Source organism: Bos taurus, chromosome 11, assembly GCF_002263795.3.
Source record: "Bos taurus isolate L1 Dominette 01449 registration number 42190680 breed Hereford chromosome 11, ARS-UCD2.0, whole genome shotgun sequence".
Lineage (NCBI taxonomy): Eukaryota > Metazoa > Chordata > Mammalia > Artiodactyla > Bovidae > Bos > Bos taurus.
The window spans coordinates 93,710,719-93,727,756 of NC_037338.1; the positions used below are offsets into that span (position 1 = coordinate 93,710,719).

The 17,038-nt window shown below is 38.8% G+C and overlaps 3 protein-coding genes across 3 annotated transcripts; all 3 read left to right on the forward strand.

Moving 5' to 3' along the window:
• Positions 1-136: 136 nt before the first annotated feature.
• OR1J28 (olfactory receptor family 1 subfamily J member 28) lies at positions 137-1,081 on the forward strand. Its single transcript, XM_002683726.4, has one exon. It carries the CDS (start codon positions 137-139, stop codon positions 1,079-1,081), a length of 945 nt encoding a protein of 314 aa, XP_002683772.4.
• A 6,517-nt stretch (positions 1,082-7,598) lies between these two features.
• On the forward strand, positions 7,599-8,637 carry LOC112448833 (S-phase kinase-associated protein 1-like). The gene has a single exon (XM_059891845.1). It carries the CDS (start codon positions 7,701-7,703, stop codon positions 7,968-7,970), a length of 270 nt encoding a protein of 89 aa, XP_059747828.1. The 5' UTR covers positions 7,599-7,700; the 3' UTR covers positions 7,971-8,637.
• LOC619026 (olfactory receptor 1361) lies at positions 8,076-16,770 on the forward strand. Its single transcript, XM_024999768.2, has 3 exons — positions 8,076-8,178; positions 8,492-8,630; positions 15,762-16,770. Exons 1-3 carry the CDS (start codon positions 8,076-8,078, stop codon positions 16,720-16,722), a joined length of 1,203 nt encoding a protein of 400 aa, XP_024855536.1. The 3' UTR covers positions 16,723-16,770.
• Positions 16,771-17,038: the final 268 nt, after the last annotated feature.

Genomic DNA, 17,038 nt, shown 5'->3' on the forward strand with positions numbered 1-17,038 from the left:
GATGCATGCATCCACAGGGGCTAGAAATGAATAGGAAGATAGTTAAAAATTCATTGTTTTCTCAGAAAATGCAGTTCAGAATATATCCCTACCATTCGTCCTGATGTTCCTAAACCCTCTTTATCCCCAGCACGGTATGAGACCTGAGAACCAGAGCAGCGTGTCCGAGTTCCTCCTCCTGGGACTCCCCATCCGGCCAGAGCAGCAGGGTGTGTTCTTTGCCCTGTTCCTGGGCGTGTACCTGACCACGGTGCTGGGCAACCTGCTCATCCTCCTGCTCATCAGGCTGGACCCTCGCCTCCACACCCCCATGTACTTCTTCCTCAGCCACTTGGCCCTCACTGACATCTCCTTTTCATCTGTCACCCTCCCTAAGATGCTCATGAACATGCAGACACGATGCCAAGCTATCACATATGCAGGGTGCATTTCACAGGTGTATTGCTTTATATTCTTCGGTTGCCTTGACAGTTTTCTTCTTGCCGTGATGGCCTATGACAGGTACGTGGCTGTGTGTCACCCTCTCCACTACACTGCCATCATGAGGGATGAGCTTTGCGTCATCCTAGTGGCTGGGTGCTGGCTCGCCGCTTGTGCCCAGGCTCTGTTGCACACCCTCCTTGTGGACCAGTTGACTTTCTGTGCAGGGACTGTCATCCCTCACTTCTTCTGTGATCTCGCTGTTGTGCTCAAATCCTCCTGCTCCGACACCTCCCTCAATGAGCTGCTCATCCTCACTGAAGGAGGACTGATCTTCACCTTGCCTTTGGGTGGTATTCTGGGCTCCTATATCCGCATGGCAGCCATCATCCTGAAGGTCCCCTCCTTCACAAGAATCTTCAAAGCCTTGTCTACCTGTGGTTCTCACCTCTTCGTAGTGTTTTTATATTATGGGACAATTGCAGGTGTGTACTATTTCCCCTCATCAGGCAACTCCAAAGTCAAGGACATAGTTGCTTCATTGATGTACATGGTGGTCACCCCCATGCTGAACCCTTTCATCTACAGCCTGAGGAATAAGGATATGAAACATGCTCTTCAGAAATTTTTCAGGACCGTGGGCACCCCTGGCTATCGTTAATTCCTTCCCTATGTCATGGGCACTTATGAGGCTGTAAAATATGTTTCCTTTAGAAGTTGTAACTTGGACAAATCTTATTGCTGACACCATTTTTCTCTCAGTCTCATTTTGTATTTTCTCTCATCTTTTTCTTAACCTGATTTTTTCCCCCTATCTGCTCTCTGAATTCTATGTATTAATGTTTCTGCACTGAAATTCCAACCACTCCTATGATGGTCGCTGCAAGCTGTGAGACTTTGAATCCACTTCCCTGAGATTTTAGTTTTCTTGTCTCCATATTTTTCTTCAGTAATCTTCTTGTCTTGTACTGATATCAACACATAGTCATATGAATTTTCTTAATACCACCAAATTTCTCTTATTTCATGTGTGAGGAATTCAGAAGAAGTTACCAAACTGGTTTATCTATGGAATGGTATCAATTACAGCTGGCATTAATTAATATACAATTTTAACGTGCAGTTTATTTAATCCTCAGCACCATCCTCTTATAAGGATGCTAACATTTCCCAAATTTACAGAGAAGCAAAGAAAAGTCCAGGCTTTCCAGATGGCACTAGTGGTAAAGAACACACCTGCCAATGCATGAGCCATACAAGACAAAGATTCTAGCACTAGGTGGGGATGATTCCCTTGAGGAGAGCATGGCAACCCACTCTACTATTCTTGCCTGGAGAATCCCATGGACAGAGCAGACTGGCAGGCCACAGTCCATAAGATTGCAAAGAGTCAGACACACCTGAAGCGAATTATCACACACACACACACGCAGAAGTCCAGAGAAATCAAGTAAGTAACTGCCCTTACTTACATGTCTCGGACACATATGGCTTTAAAACCATGTGTTTAATCAGATTATTTTATTGCCATTATCTTGATCTCTAACACTGTTTACCAGTTTGGATGTTTTTGTCCTTATATAAAGTATACAATAAATACTCTTTTGTGGTCCACTTTTTTTGCTTCAGTATCACTATGGCTGGAGAAGGCAATGGCAACCCACTACAGTACTTTTGCCTGGAAAATCCCATGGATGGAGGAGCCTGGTGGGCTGTAGTCCATGGGGTCGCTAAGAGTTGGACACGACTGAGTGACTTCACTTTCATTTTTCACTTTCCTGCACTGGAGAAGGAAATGGCAACCCACTCCAGTGTTCTTGCCTGGAGAATCCCAGGGACAGGGGAGCCTGGTGGGCTGCTGTCTCTGGGGTTGCACAGAGTCGGACACGACTGAGGCGACTTAGCAGCAGCAGCAGCAGCAGCACTATGGCTAACTCAGTCTCAAGGCTTTGTAGTTTTCTAATGTGTCTATATGCCTTCATGTACTCATCCATTCTAGTTTTCACTGATATTTGGATTGTTTCCAGCTGGGACTTGTGTATATACCTAAGAATGGAGTTTGGGGTTCACAGTGAATGCATATTTTCAGCCTTAATAGTTTGCATCAGAAAATGAAAGTGTTTGTACCAATCATCCTTGTAACATGTGAAACACTAGTCTACTTCCTCACCACATTTATACCATCCGTCTTTTCCACTGCATACATTTTTATGGATTTGCAGAACTGTGTTATGATTTTAATTTACATTTGTCTGATACCTCCTATAATTTGTCCCCTTTGCCTCTGCTTGTTAATCATTTGGGTATCTTCTCTTACAAAGGACCTCTTCCCTGTTCTTTGCTGCTGTTTTATTGGGTAGTCTGCTTTTATAAATTACTTTCCAGGAATTCTTTAAATATAATAGTTATGACTCCTTTTTTGGATATATATATATATATATTTATAGAGAGAGAGTTTTTTTCTTCCATTATGTTGCTTGTTTGTGCACTGTATTAATGATTCTTTTGTCAAACAGAAGTTCTAATCTTAATGTAATAGATATTTTTCCAATCTAGTTAATTCTGTTTGTGTTCTGTTGAAGAAATTTTTGTCTATCCAAAATTCATAAAGATATTACTCTAAGATTTTTCCTTTTAAATTTCTTGTTTTAATATTCTTTGATATCTGTATTTAAAATCCATCTGGGTTCACTTCTTATATATGTTTTGGATGTGGATTCAGATTAATTTTTTTCCATATGGATATACAATAGATACACAAGAATTTACTGAAAATTACATCCTTTCTCCACTAAAACTACAAAATCATTATATCGTTTTTATCATAAATCAAATGACTGAATATGCTGTCTTAATTATTTTTTCCTTTCATTTAAATTTTAGATTCTGCTTGACAGAAACCAAAACCAAATTATTGTTATTTTATTTGGGAGGTCATTGAACATATGAAACAGCTTGGGGAGAACTATCATCTTTAAAGTGAGAAAACTGTAGCATACAAACAGTATTACATTCTTTTTCATGGACAAATAATATTTCATTATATGGACAAACCATGTTTTATTTATGCAGTCTTCAGTTGCTAGATATTGAATTCCTTTACAATTTTTTTGGATATTCTGAATAATGCTGCTCAGAACATTTGTGCAGAAATTTTTGTGGGCCTGTGTTCATTTCTATTGGATATATACCTAAGATTGGATGTTGAAGGATTGTATGGTGAGTCTATATTTAACTTTTGAGGAACTACCAGACTGTTTCCCAAAGTAGCCACACCATTTTACATTCCCACCAGAAATATAAGAAGGTTTCAATTTCTCCATATCCTCACCAGGACTTGAAATTGTTTTCCTTCTTGGTTTTCATTATCCTAGCAAGATTGAAGTGGTATCTCATTGTAGTTTTGATTTTTAGTTTTCTAAAGATGCTGAGCATCTTTTTCATGTGCTTATTGGCCTTCTTTATATCTTCTTCAGAGAAATGAATGTGCAGATCCTTTGTCCACTTTTAAGCTGGATTTTTCTAACAAGTTGTAAAAATTATACATATATACTTTAGAAGCAAGTCCTTTATCAGATATATAATTTGCAAATATTTTCCCATTTCTCACCCCCATGAAAAGTAAGCTGACTTTTCATTTTCTTGATCATATTACTTTAAGCATGAAGGCTTTAATTTTCATGAAATTTAATTTTTTTTTCTTTTGGTACTTGTGTCAGGCCTAAAAAGGTTTTGTCAAACTCAACATCTTGGAAGTTTAGTCTTATGTTTCTTGTAATAGTTTTATAGTTTAGCTCTAACTTTTAGGAATACAGTCCATTTTGAGTTAATTTTGTGTATATAGGGGAAAAGGAGCTCAAATTTATTCTTTTGTATATGTTCAGTTTTCCTAGCACCATTTGTTAAGAAGGCGTTTCTTTCCCACGCTGAATTGTCTTGACACCTTATCAAAATTCAAATGTATATAAATGTAAGGGATTACTTCTGGGTTCTCAGCTCCATTCCAGTGATCTACACATCTATCCTTATACCTGCATCATACTATCTTGATTACCACAGTTTTATATAAAGTTTTAAAATCGGAAATCAGAACTTATGAATCCTGGCACTGTTCTACTCTTTCAAGATATTTTTTGTTAGTTTGGATTCCTTAAATTTGCATATGTAGATTGAGATCAGCTTGTCATTTTCTGCAAAGAAGCCAGCTGAGATTTCGGCAGAAATTATATTGAATATATAGATCAGTTTGGGGAGTCTTGCTACCTTAATAATATTAAGCTTTTAAGCTATGAACATAGGTATATTTATACCTTTAATTTATTTCTACAATACTATGCTGTTTTCAGACAATGAATTTTGCACTGATTTTGATAAATTTATTCATAAGCATGTTATTCTTTTGGTGCTATTGTAAGTAGAATTGTTTCATCAGTTTCATTGTTCCTTGCTAATGTGTAGAAAATACCATTGATTTTTGTATATTGCACTTTGCAATCTTTTGAACTTATTACTAGTTCTCATAGTTTGTTTTGGGATTCTTTAGAATTTTTTTTTTCTAATTTTATTTTATTTTTAAACTTTACATAATTGTATTAGTTTTGCCAAATATCAAAATGAATCCGCCACAGGTATACATGTGTTCCCCATCCTGAACCCTCCTCCCACCTCCCTCCCCATACCATCCCTCTGGGTCGTCCCAGTGCACTAGCCCCAAGCATCCAGTATCATGCATCGAACCTGGACTGGCAACTCGTTTCTTACATGATATTTTACATGTTTCAATGCCATTCTCCCAAATCTTCCCATCCTCTCCCTCTCCCACAGAGTCCATAAGACTGTTCCATACATCAGCATCACTTTTGCTGTCTCGTACACAGGGTTATTGTTATCATCTTTCTAAATTCCATATATATGCGTTAGTATACTGTATTGGTGTTTTTCCTTCTGGCTTACTTCACTCTGTATAATAGGCTCCAGTTTCATCCACCTCATTAGAACTGATTCAAATGTATTCTCTTTAATGGCTGAGTAATACTCCATTGTGTATATGTACCACAGCTTTCTTATCCATTCATCTGCTGATGGACATCTAGCTTGCTTCCATGTCCTGGCTATTATAAACAGTGCTGCGATGAACATTGGGGTACACGTGTCTCTTTCCCTTCTGGTTTCCTCAGTGTGTATGCCCAGCAGTGGGATTGCTGGGTCATAAGGCAGTTCTATTTCCAGTTTTTTAAGGAATCTCCACACTGTTCTCCATAGTGGCTGTACTAGTTTGCATTCCCACCAACAGTGTAAGAGGGTTCCCTTTCCTCCACACCCTCTCCAACATTTATTATTTGTAGACTTTTGGATCGCAGCCATTCTGACTGGTGTGAAATGGTACCTCATAGTGGTTTTGATTTGCATTTCTCTGATAATGAGTGATGTTGAGCATCTTTTCATGTGTTTGTTAGCCATCTGTATGTCTTCTTTGGAGAAATGTCTATTTAGTTCTTTGGCCCATTTTTTGATTGGGTCGTTTATTTTTCTGGAGTTGAGCTGTAGGAGTTGCTTGTATATTTTTGAGATTAGTTGTTTGTCGGTTGCTTCATTTGCTATTATTTTCTCCCATTCTGAAGGCTGTTTTTTCACCTTGCTGATAGTTTCCTTTGATGTGCAGAAGCTTTTAAGGTTAATTAGGTCCCATTTGTTTATTTTTGCTTTTATTTCCAATATTCTGGGAGGTGGGTCATAGAGGATCCTGCTGTGATGTATGTCAGAGAGTGTTTTGCCTATGTTCTCCTCTAGGAGTTTTATAGTTATATAATCACCTGGAAATAAAGTTTTTCTCTCTTCTTTCCAATCTTGATGCCTTTTACTTTCTTGCCTAATTGCACTGGCTAGTTCAGTTCAGTTCAGTCGCTCAGTCTGTCCAACTCTTTGCGACCCCATGAATCACAGCATGCCAGGCCTCCCTGTCCATCACCAACTCCTGGAGTTCACCCAAACCCATGTCCATCAAGTCGGTGATGCCATCCAGCCATCTCATCCTCTGTCGTCCCCTTCTCCTCCTGCCCCCAATTCTTCCCAGCATTAAGGTCTTTTCCAACGAGTCAACTCTTCACATGAGATAGCCAAAGTATTGGAGTTTCAGCTTCAACATCAGTCCTTCCCATGAACACACAGGACTGATCTTCTTTAGGATGAACTGGTTGGATCTCCTTGCAATCCAAGGGACTCGCAAGAGTGTTCTCCAACACCACAGTTCAAAAGCATCAATTCTTCAGCGCTCAGCTTTCTTCACAGTCCAACTTTCACATCCATTCATGACCATTGGAAAAACCATAGCCTTGACTAGACGGACCTTTGTTGGCAAAGTAATGTCTCTGCTTTTAAATATGCTATCTAGGTTGGTCATAACCTTCAGTAAATATTGATTAGAAACACTGTTGTTTCTGAACTTACAGAAGAGAACCTAGATAGAGGTGATGGCTGTACAACACTGTGAATATACTTAATGCCACTGAATTGTGCACTTTAAATTGGTTAAAATGGTAAATTTTATGATATGTGTATATATAATGAAATATTACTCAGCCATTAAAAGGAACAAAATAGGGTCATTTGTAGAGACATGGATGGACCTAGAGTCTGTCATACAGAATGAAATAAGTCAGAAAGAGATAAATAAATATCATATATTAACACATATATGTGGAATCTCAACAAATGGTATCAATTCAGTTCAGTCGCTCAGATGGACCTATTTCCAAGGCAGCAATATAGATGCAGAGAACAAACATTTGGATACAAGAGGGGCAGGGGAGAGTGGGACAAATTGGAAGACTGGGATTGACATATACACACTACCCTGTGTGAAATAGATAGCTAGTGGAAGCTACTACAAAGCACAAGAAGCTCAACTTTATGTTCTGTGATGATCTAGAGGGGTGGGATGGGGATGATGTGAAGGAGGTCCAAGAGGGAAGAGATATATGTATGCATAAGTCTGATTCACTTCATTGTACAGCAGGAACTAACACAACATTGTAAAGCAATTACATTCCAAATTTTTTCAAAAAGTACAATTTATTCCATAGGGAAAATAAAAGAAAGAGTAATTAAAAATGTAATATGAATCCTAGAAGAACAAAAAATAAAATTGGAGAAAAAGATTTAGAAAAATAATGGAGGCTGCGCTGTAGTGGCCTTGTTCTCCGCTTTTCGCTGTTGCTGTTTGACGACGTTGCCCTGCTCACTTCAGCCTCCGGCCCGCCATCTCCTTGAGACCTACCACCATGCCTTCAATTAAGTTGCAGAGCTCTGATGGAGAGATATTCGAAGTTGATGTTGAAATTGCAAAACAATCTGTGATCATCAAGACTATGTTGGAAGATTTGGGAATGGATGATGAAGGAGATGATGATCCAGTCCCCTTGCCAAATGTTAATGCAGCAATATTGAAAAAGGTCATTCAGTGGTGCACCCACCACAAGGATGATCCTCCTCCTCCTGAGGATGATGAGAACAAAGAAAAACGAACAGATGATACACTTGTTTGGGATTAAGAATTCCTGAAAGTTGACCAAGGGACACTCTTTGAACTTATATTGGCAGCAAACTATTTAGACATCAAAGGTTTGCTTGATGTTACCTGCAAGACTGTTGCTAATATGATCAAGGGCAAAACTCCTGAGGAGATTCGAAAGACATTCAATATCAAAAATGATTTTACTGAAGAAGAGGAAGCCCAGGTACGCAAAGAGAATCAGTGGTGTGAGGAGAAGTGAAATTTCGTGTCTAACGCTGTAACACTGTAAGGATTATTCCAAATACTAGTTGCACTGCTTTGTTTATAATTGTTAATATTAGAAAAAGAGTCAACAAATGCAGCAGCAAGTCAATTGTATCAGCAGAATGTTGTCCTCATTGCATGTGTAGTTTCAGTACAGTTCCCAAACTTAAGGCCCAGTTTCTTCTAGTGTGATTGAAAGTTTCTTTTCTTTGCTCTGAATAAAATTGAACTGTGGGTTCCCTACAGAAAGTGGCATTTTGGGCTTTCCCTTTCTGTAAAGCAATTTCTGCCTAGTTTATTGTCCAGTTAATTTTAGTTCAGTGACTTTTAAAGTTGGCGTTGTAAATAAAGCAACTTGCAAAAAACCTTCTGAAATAGAATTTAACAACGTATTATCTTTATTCAACTGGAAACTGGATAAAGGCTACTTGAGGTAAATGCTTTGAGTGGGGTTATCAGAGTGTCTTTAATCTTCCTGGAGGAGTAAGTACCCCTGGTATTCATTAGCCTGTATGTAGCAGGGCTTCCTTAATTGGGTCTGAGGGCTTATTTTTGCATTTTTAATCCTCTCAGCTTTGAAGGCCCAGTTACTACTCAGTTAGTGGTTTGGGAGGAGATATAATAATTAGTTTGCTAGCTTTTCAGTTAAAAAAAGATAGCCTATATGGTGTGTCATCTTTTTATAATCAGTGATCCCATGTGGGGAAAACTATTCATACTACTTGCATGTAGAAAATAATTTAACCTTTAATGTTAAAATGTGTGGCATAACCCAGAAAGCATCTGTCATGAATGCAAGATACTTTCAATAAAGTTATCTAGTAGGTAGTAAAAAAAAAAAAAAAAAGAAAGAAAGAAAAATAATGGAGACAAATTTATTCAGAGTTAAATATTAACAACTTCATATTTCAAGAGTCTGTAAAGTAGCAAAAAGGAGAGAAAACAAAAACCTCCATAGGCTTAATAGATTTTAAGAATTTCAAAGTCAAAGAGAAGATTCTGAGAGAAAAGGAAGTTTTCCTACAAAGGAACAGTAATCATATTCACATCAGACTTCTTAATAGCTACCCTGTATGTAAAAATTTGGAAAACTCAGCAGTGGCCACAGGACTGGAAAAGGTCAGTTTTCATTCCAATCCCAAAGAAAGGTAATGCCAAGGAATGCTCAAACTACCACACAATTGCACTCATCTCACACACTAGAAAAGTAATGCTCAAAATTCTCCAAGCCAGGCTTCAGCAATACGTGAATCATGAAATTCCAGATGCTCAAGCTGGTTTTAGAAAAGGCAGAGGAACCAGAGATCAAATTGCCAACATCTGCTGGATCATAGAAAAAGCAAGAGAGTTCCAGAAAAGCATCTATTTCTGCTTTGTTGACTATGCCAAAGCCTTTGACTTTGTGGATCACTATAAACTGTGGGAGATTCTGAAAGAGATGGGAATACCAGACCACCTGACCTGCCTCATGAGAAAGCTATATGCAGGTCAGGAAGCAACAGTTAGAACTGGACATGGAACAACAGACTGGTTCTAAATAGGAAAAGGAGTATGTCAAGGCTGTATACTGTCACCCTGATTATTTAACTTATATGCAGAGTACATCATGAGAAATGCTGGGCTGGAAGAAGCACAAGCTAGAATCAAGATTTCTGGGAGAAATATCAATAACCTCAGATATGCAGATGACACCACTCTTATGGCAGAAAGTGAAGAGGAACTCAAAAGCCTCTTGATGAAAGTGAAAGAGGAGAGTGAAAAAGTTGGCTTAAAGTTCAACATTCAGAAAACGAAGATCATGGCATCTTGTCCCATCACTTCATGGGAAATAGATGGGGAAACAGTGGAAACAGTGGCTGACTTGATTTTGGGGGGCTCCAAAATCACTGCAGATAGTGATTGCAGCCATGAAATTAAAAGTCGCTTACTCCTTGGAAGGAAAGTTATGACCAACCTAGATAGCATATTCAAAAGCAGAGACATTACTTTACCAACAAAGGTCCATCTAGTCAAGGCTATGGTTTTTCTTGTGGTCATGTATGGATGTGAGAGTTGGACTGTGAAGAAGGCTGAGCGCCGAAGAATTGATGCTTTTGAACTGTGGTGTTGGAGAAGACTCTTGAGAGTCCCTTGGACTGCAAGGAGATCCAACCAGTCCATTCTGAAGGAGATCAGCCCTGGGTGTTCATTGGAAGGCCTGATGCTAAAGCTGAAACTCCAGTACTTTGGCCACCTCATGCGAAGAGTTGACTCATTGGAAAAGACTCTGATACTGGGAGGGATTGGGGGCAGGAGGAGAAGGGGATGACAGAGGATGAGATGGCTGGATGGCATCACCAACCAGATGGACATGAGTTTGAGTGAACTCTGGGAGTTGGTGATGGACAGTGAGACCTGGCATGCTGCAATTCATGGGGTTGCAAAGAGTCGGACAGTACTGAGCGACTGAACTGAACTGAACTGTATGTAAAAAGACAATGACATGTTTTTAATGCATAAGGAAATACAGCTTTGACCCCAAATTTTTATATCCAGTGAAGTTGCTATTTAAAATGTAGAGATGTTTTCGATTATTTTTACTTTTATTATTATTATTATTATTTTACTTTACAATATTGTATTGGTTTTGCCATACATCAACATGTATCTGCCATGGGTGTACACGTGTTACCCATCCTGAACCCCCCTCCCCCCTCCCTCCCCATACCATCCCTCCGGGTCATCCCAGTGCACCAGCCCCAAGCTTCCTGTATCCTGCATCGAACCTGGACTGCCAATTCGTTTATTAGATGTATAAATCCTCAGGAGTTTTGTCACACAAAGAGACTTGTGGAGGAAATACTCAAATAAAAAGAAAGAAAATTTTTAGGAAATTCTGAAAGATGTGTGAAATGCAGATGTGGAAGCAATTTAAATGTCTGTTGACAGAGGAAAGGATAAAGAAGATGTGGTACATATATACATTGGAACATTACTGTCGTTTGAAACCATGATGCCATTTGAGCAACATGGAAGGATCTAGAGATTATCATACTGAGTGAAATAAGTCAGGCAGAGAAAAACTATTACCATATGGTATCACTCATATGTGGAATCTAATTTTTAAAAGATACAAATGAATTTATTTACAAAACAGAGACAGACTTACAGATACGGAAAACAAACTTGTGGTTACCAAAGGGGAAACATTGGAGGAATGGGGGGAGATAAATCAGGATATGAATATACATACAATGCTTTATATATACTTACATACTGTATAGAAGATAGATAACCAACAAGGATCTTCTGTATAGCATAGTAAACCATAAGCAATATCCTGTAATAACTTATATGAGAAAAGAATCTTTAAAAAAATGAACCAATATATGTATATGTATAACTGAATCACTTTGCTATACACCTAAAACTAATGCAATACTATAAATCAACTCTACTTCAATAAAATTAAAATTAAAAAAACACTCAAAAAATCAAAAATATCCTCTTTTTTTAATTTTTTTAAATTTTATTTTATTTTTAAACTTTACATAATTGTATTAGTTTTGCCAAACATCAAAATGAATCCACCACAGGTATACATGTGCTCCCCCTCCTGAACCCTCCTCCCTCCTCCCTCCCCATACCATCCCTCCAGGTCGTCCCAGTGCACCAGCCCCAAGCATCCAGTATCGTGCATTGAACCTGGACTGGCATCTCGTTTCATACATGATATTTTACATGTTTCAATGCCATTCTCCCAAATCTTCCCATCCTCTCCCTCTCCCACAGAGTCCATAAGACTGTTCCATACATCAGCATCACTTTTGCTGTCTCGTACACAGGGTTATTGTTATCATCTTTCTAAATTCCATATATATGCGTTAGTATACTGTATTGGTGTTTTTCCTTCTGGCTTACTTCACTCTGTATAATAGGCTCCAGTTTCATCCACCTCATTAGAACTGATTCAAATGTATTCTTTTTAATGGCTGAGTAATACTCCATTGTGTATATGTACCACAGCTTTCTTATCCATTCATCTGCTGATGGACATCTAGCTTGCTTCCATGTCCTGGCTATTATAAACAGTGCTGCGATGAACATTGGGGTACACGTGTCTCTTTCCCTTCTGGTTTCCTCAGTGTGTATGCCCAGCAGTGGGATTGCTGGATCATAAGGCAGTTCTATTTCCAGTTTTTTAAGGAATCTCCACACTGTTCTCCATAGTGGCTGTACTAGTTTGCATTCCCACCAACAGTGTAAGAGGGTTCCCTTTCCTCCACACCCTCTCCAACATTTATTATTTGTAGACTTTTGGATCGCAGCCATTCTGACTGGTGTGAAATGGTACCTCATAGTGGTTTTGATTTGCATTTCTCTGATAATGAGTGATGTTGAGCATCTTTTCATGTGTTTGTTAGCCATCTGTATGTCTTCTTTGGAGAAATGTCTATTTAGTTCTTTGGCCCATTTTTTGATTGGGTCGTTTATTTTTCTGGAGTTGAGCTGTAGGAGTTGCTTGTATATTTTTGAGATTAGTTGTTTGTCGGTTGCTTCATTTGCTATTATTTTCTCCCATTCTGAAGGCTGTTTTTTCACCTTGCTGATAGTTTCCTTTGATGTGCAGAAGCTTTTAAGGTTAATTAGGTCCCATTTGTTTATTTTTGCTTTTATTTCCAATATTCTGGGAGGTGGGTCATAGAGGATCCTGCTGTTATGTATGTCAGAGAGTGTTTTGCCTGTGGCTATATATGACAAACCCACAGAAAACATTATCCTCAATGGTGAAAAATTGAAAGCATTTCCTCTAAAGTCAGGAACAAGACAAGGGTGCCCACTTTCACCATTACTATTCAACATAGTTTTGGAAGTTTTGGCCACAGCAATCAGAGCAGAAAAAGAAATAAAAGGAATCCAAATTGGAGAAGAAGAAGTAAAACTCTCACTATTTGCAGATGACATGATCCTCTACATAGAAAACCCTAAAGATTCCACCAGAAAATTACTAGAACTAATCAATGACTATAGTAAAGTTACAGGATATAAAATCAACACACAGAAATCCCTTGTATTCCTATACACTAATAATGAGAAAACAGAAAGAGAAATTAAGGAAACAATTCCATTCACCATTGCAACGGAAAGAATAAAATACTTAGGAATATATCTACCTAAAGAAACTAAAGACCTATATATAGAAAACTATAAAACACTGGTGAAAGAAATCAAAGAGGACACTAATAGATGGAGAAATATACCATGTTCATGGATTGGAAGAATCAATATAGTGAAAATGAGTATACTACCCAAAGCAATCTATAGATTCAATGCAATCCCTATCAAGCTACCAACAGTATTCTTCACAGAGCTAGAACAAATAATTTCACAATTTGTATGGAAATACAAAAAACCTCGAATAGCCAAAGCGATCTTGAGAAAAAAGAATGGAACTAGAGGAATCAACCTACCTGACTTCAGGCTCTACTACAAAGCCACAGTTATCAAGACAGTATGGTACTGGCACAAAGACAGAAATATAGATCAATGGAACAAAATAGAAAGCCCAGAGATAAATCCACGCACATATGGACACCTTATCTTTGACAAAGGAGGCAAGAATATACAATGGATTAAAGACAATCTCTTTAACAAGTGGTGCTGGGAAAACTGGTCAACCACTTGTAAAAGAATGAAACTAGAACACTTTCTAACACCATACACAAAAATAAACTCAAAATGGATTAAAGATCTCAACGTAAGACCAGAAACTATAAAACTCATAGAGGAGAACATAGGCAAAAATATCCTCTTGATAGCCAAAAAAAGGTCAAATATTTCTTTAAAATTTAGGCTTTTTTATAGTTTCCTTTGTTGTGCAGAAGCTTTTAAGTTTAATTAGGTCCCATTTGTTTATTGTTGCTTTTATTTCCAGTAGGCTGGTGCACTGGGATGACCCAGAGAGATGGTACGGGGAGGGAGGTGGGAGAGGGGTTCAGAATGGGGAACACATGTATACCTGTGGCGGATTCATGTTGATGTATGGCAAAACCAATACAATATTGTAAAGTAAAAAAAAAAATTAGGCTTTTTTAAAAGGGCTGAGCTAAAAGAAAAATTATGAAGTATATCCCTTATAAATAGTATTAAAATTTCTATACATCATTATCAAAAGATAATCAACCCAATAAAAATAGGCAGACTCTTCTAAAAAGAAGATTTAAGAATGACTAATAGGCATATGAGAATGTGTTCAACATTATTAAGAATTGGAAGGATGATAAGTAAAACCAAAATGAGGTACCACTTCATGTACTTTTATTACAGAATGGCAAAAATGTACTTCTATTTTGGGAGACTATTTTTTGAGGGGGAGAATATTTTTGACTTATTTACCTGAAAACCAAAGTTCAGAGAGGATAAGAGAATTTTGAGTCACAGAGTAAGTTAATTTAGAGTTTGAGGATTGGGACTGGGCAAGGAACCAAGGTTTTTCCCTTAATGGGTATTTTAGGGACCGGTATTCCCAGATGTCTCTGCTGCTTCCAACAGGCAGCTCTAGGGATTGTGACAGACACTACACGCAGATAACTTCTCTTTTCCTGGGCTTCTCTTCAGTCTGGTTGACTAAGGATCTGGAGTGGCCTGCCCTCCTTTCTCCTTCATTGGAGCAGATGAGGGCTCCCTGTCCCCTCCTTAAACAGAGGGGAGGAGGCTGTCTTTTCATCTGGCCATCACATATGGCTTCTCCACTTTTGACAAGGGAGAACTGAGAGCCCAAGAGTCAAACCTCTGTCTTAACGTGAGAAATGATGACCCTTCCTGGCCCACCTCGGGACAGACAGTAAGTCATTGGCCATACGTCCCCTTTCTTGGTCAGTTGAGGGAAACAGAGTGGTCTGCTGGAAATAGTTGTAGGAAACCTGTTTCTGGTACCAGTTGTAGTGTGGGTCTTCAGTAGATTACAGCAACTTTTTAAGAGTCTATCATTTTCTCATTCATAAAATGCGAATTGTATTAGATGGCTTATTGGGCTTTAACATGTGCTCTTTCACTGTTTTTACTCATATATCAACATGTGTGTTTCAATTTTACAAAAATAGTTATAAATACACATGCTATTCTGAAATTCTACCTTTTAAAATTGGTAATTAATTATATAATTATTTTATTTATAACTATTACATGTTATTGTGTTATAAACATTATTTTAATTTTTTTGTTAAGTTAAATATTGTTTGCTTGATTGTGCTACTACTCAGTGAAAAAAGCAAAGTAACATATTAAAAAAACAAAAGCAAAGTGCAACTCAAAGAACACTTTCACATGGTACCTGACATGTTTCATGGGGATGGTTGAAACAGTTCAAAGGAGCTTTGGATATCTGATCAAGTGCTGACATCCATCCATAACTTTATAGAGTCTAATCCAAATTGTCTTTTTAAATGTGCACAATTATAAATCTAAGCTTTACCAAAACAGAATTGTCAAACCATGTTTATTTTTTTAAACAGGGGTTCAGAGTACTTCCGACACAGCATTATTTTACTTTCTTGCTATTTATAATAACATTTATTTCATACAGAATTCCAGACTTGGACAGAGGAAACCAGACAGGCACGTATGAATTTCTTCTCATGGGCCTCTCTGAGCACCCAGAGCAGCAGCCTCTCCTGTTTGGGCTCTTCCTGGGCATGTACCTGGTCACCGTCTGGGGGAACCTGCTTATCATCCTGGCCATTGGCTCTGACGTGCACCTCCACACCCCCATGTACCTCTTCCTGGCCAACCTGTCCTTCTCTGACATTGGTTTTATCTCTACAGTCATTCCCAAGATGCTCAATAATATTGGCTCAGGAAGTAAACGGATTTCTTATGGCGGGTGCCTGACACAACTCTATTTCTTTGGCCTGTTTGCAGATCTGGACAACTTTCTCCTGGCTGTGATGGCACTGGATCGCTACATGGCCATCAGCCAACCTCTCCATTATGCCATTACCATGAATTCCCAACGCTGCATCCTGTTGGTGGCTGGGTCATGGGTGGTCACTACCTTCCATGCCCTAGTGCACACCCTCCTGGTGACCAGGCTTTCCTTCTGTGGCCCCAATGTCATCCCCCACTTCTTCTGTGATCTGGTCCCACTCCTAAAGCTGGCCTGCTCCAGCACTCATGTCAATGACCTGGTGCTCATCCTTGTGGCAGGAACACTGTTAATTGCACCCTTTGTCTGCATCCTTACATCTTACTTTTACATTGCATTGGCTATCCTAGGAATCGATTCCCCAAAGGGTAAGCAAAAGGCCTTCTCCAACTGCACCTCGCACCTCTCTGTGGTCTCTCTGTTTTACACCACAGCTATTGGGGTCTATTTATGTCCTCCATCATCCCCTTCAGGTGGAAAGGACCGGGTCTTCTCAGTAATGTACACGGTGGTGACCCCTTTGTTGAACCCCTTCATCTACAGCCTGAGAAACAGGGATATAAAGGGGGCACTGGGGAAAATACTGAGAAGAAACATGTTTAACACTCTTTCTTGGGACTGAAAGGTCCAAGTCTCCAAGACTCGGAGCTGAGGGCTGAAACATGGTCTCTTAAGGGCCTAACCACTATAGTGTCCCTTAACCTGAGACTTCTCTTTTCCTCATATTTACATTTCAGGGAAGGGACCACTGACACCTGTAAGCACTAATCATCCCTGTGAAGTGTCCATGCTCTGAGCAGTTTACTACTCACTTTCAAAACGTTTCTTGCTTATTTTTACTAGATGCCTACCTGAAGTCCACAGGTAGGGGGCTTGTGTGTGTGTGTGTGTGTGTGTGTGTGTGTATATATATGTATATATATATATATATATGTGTG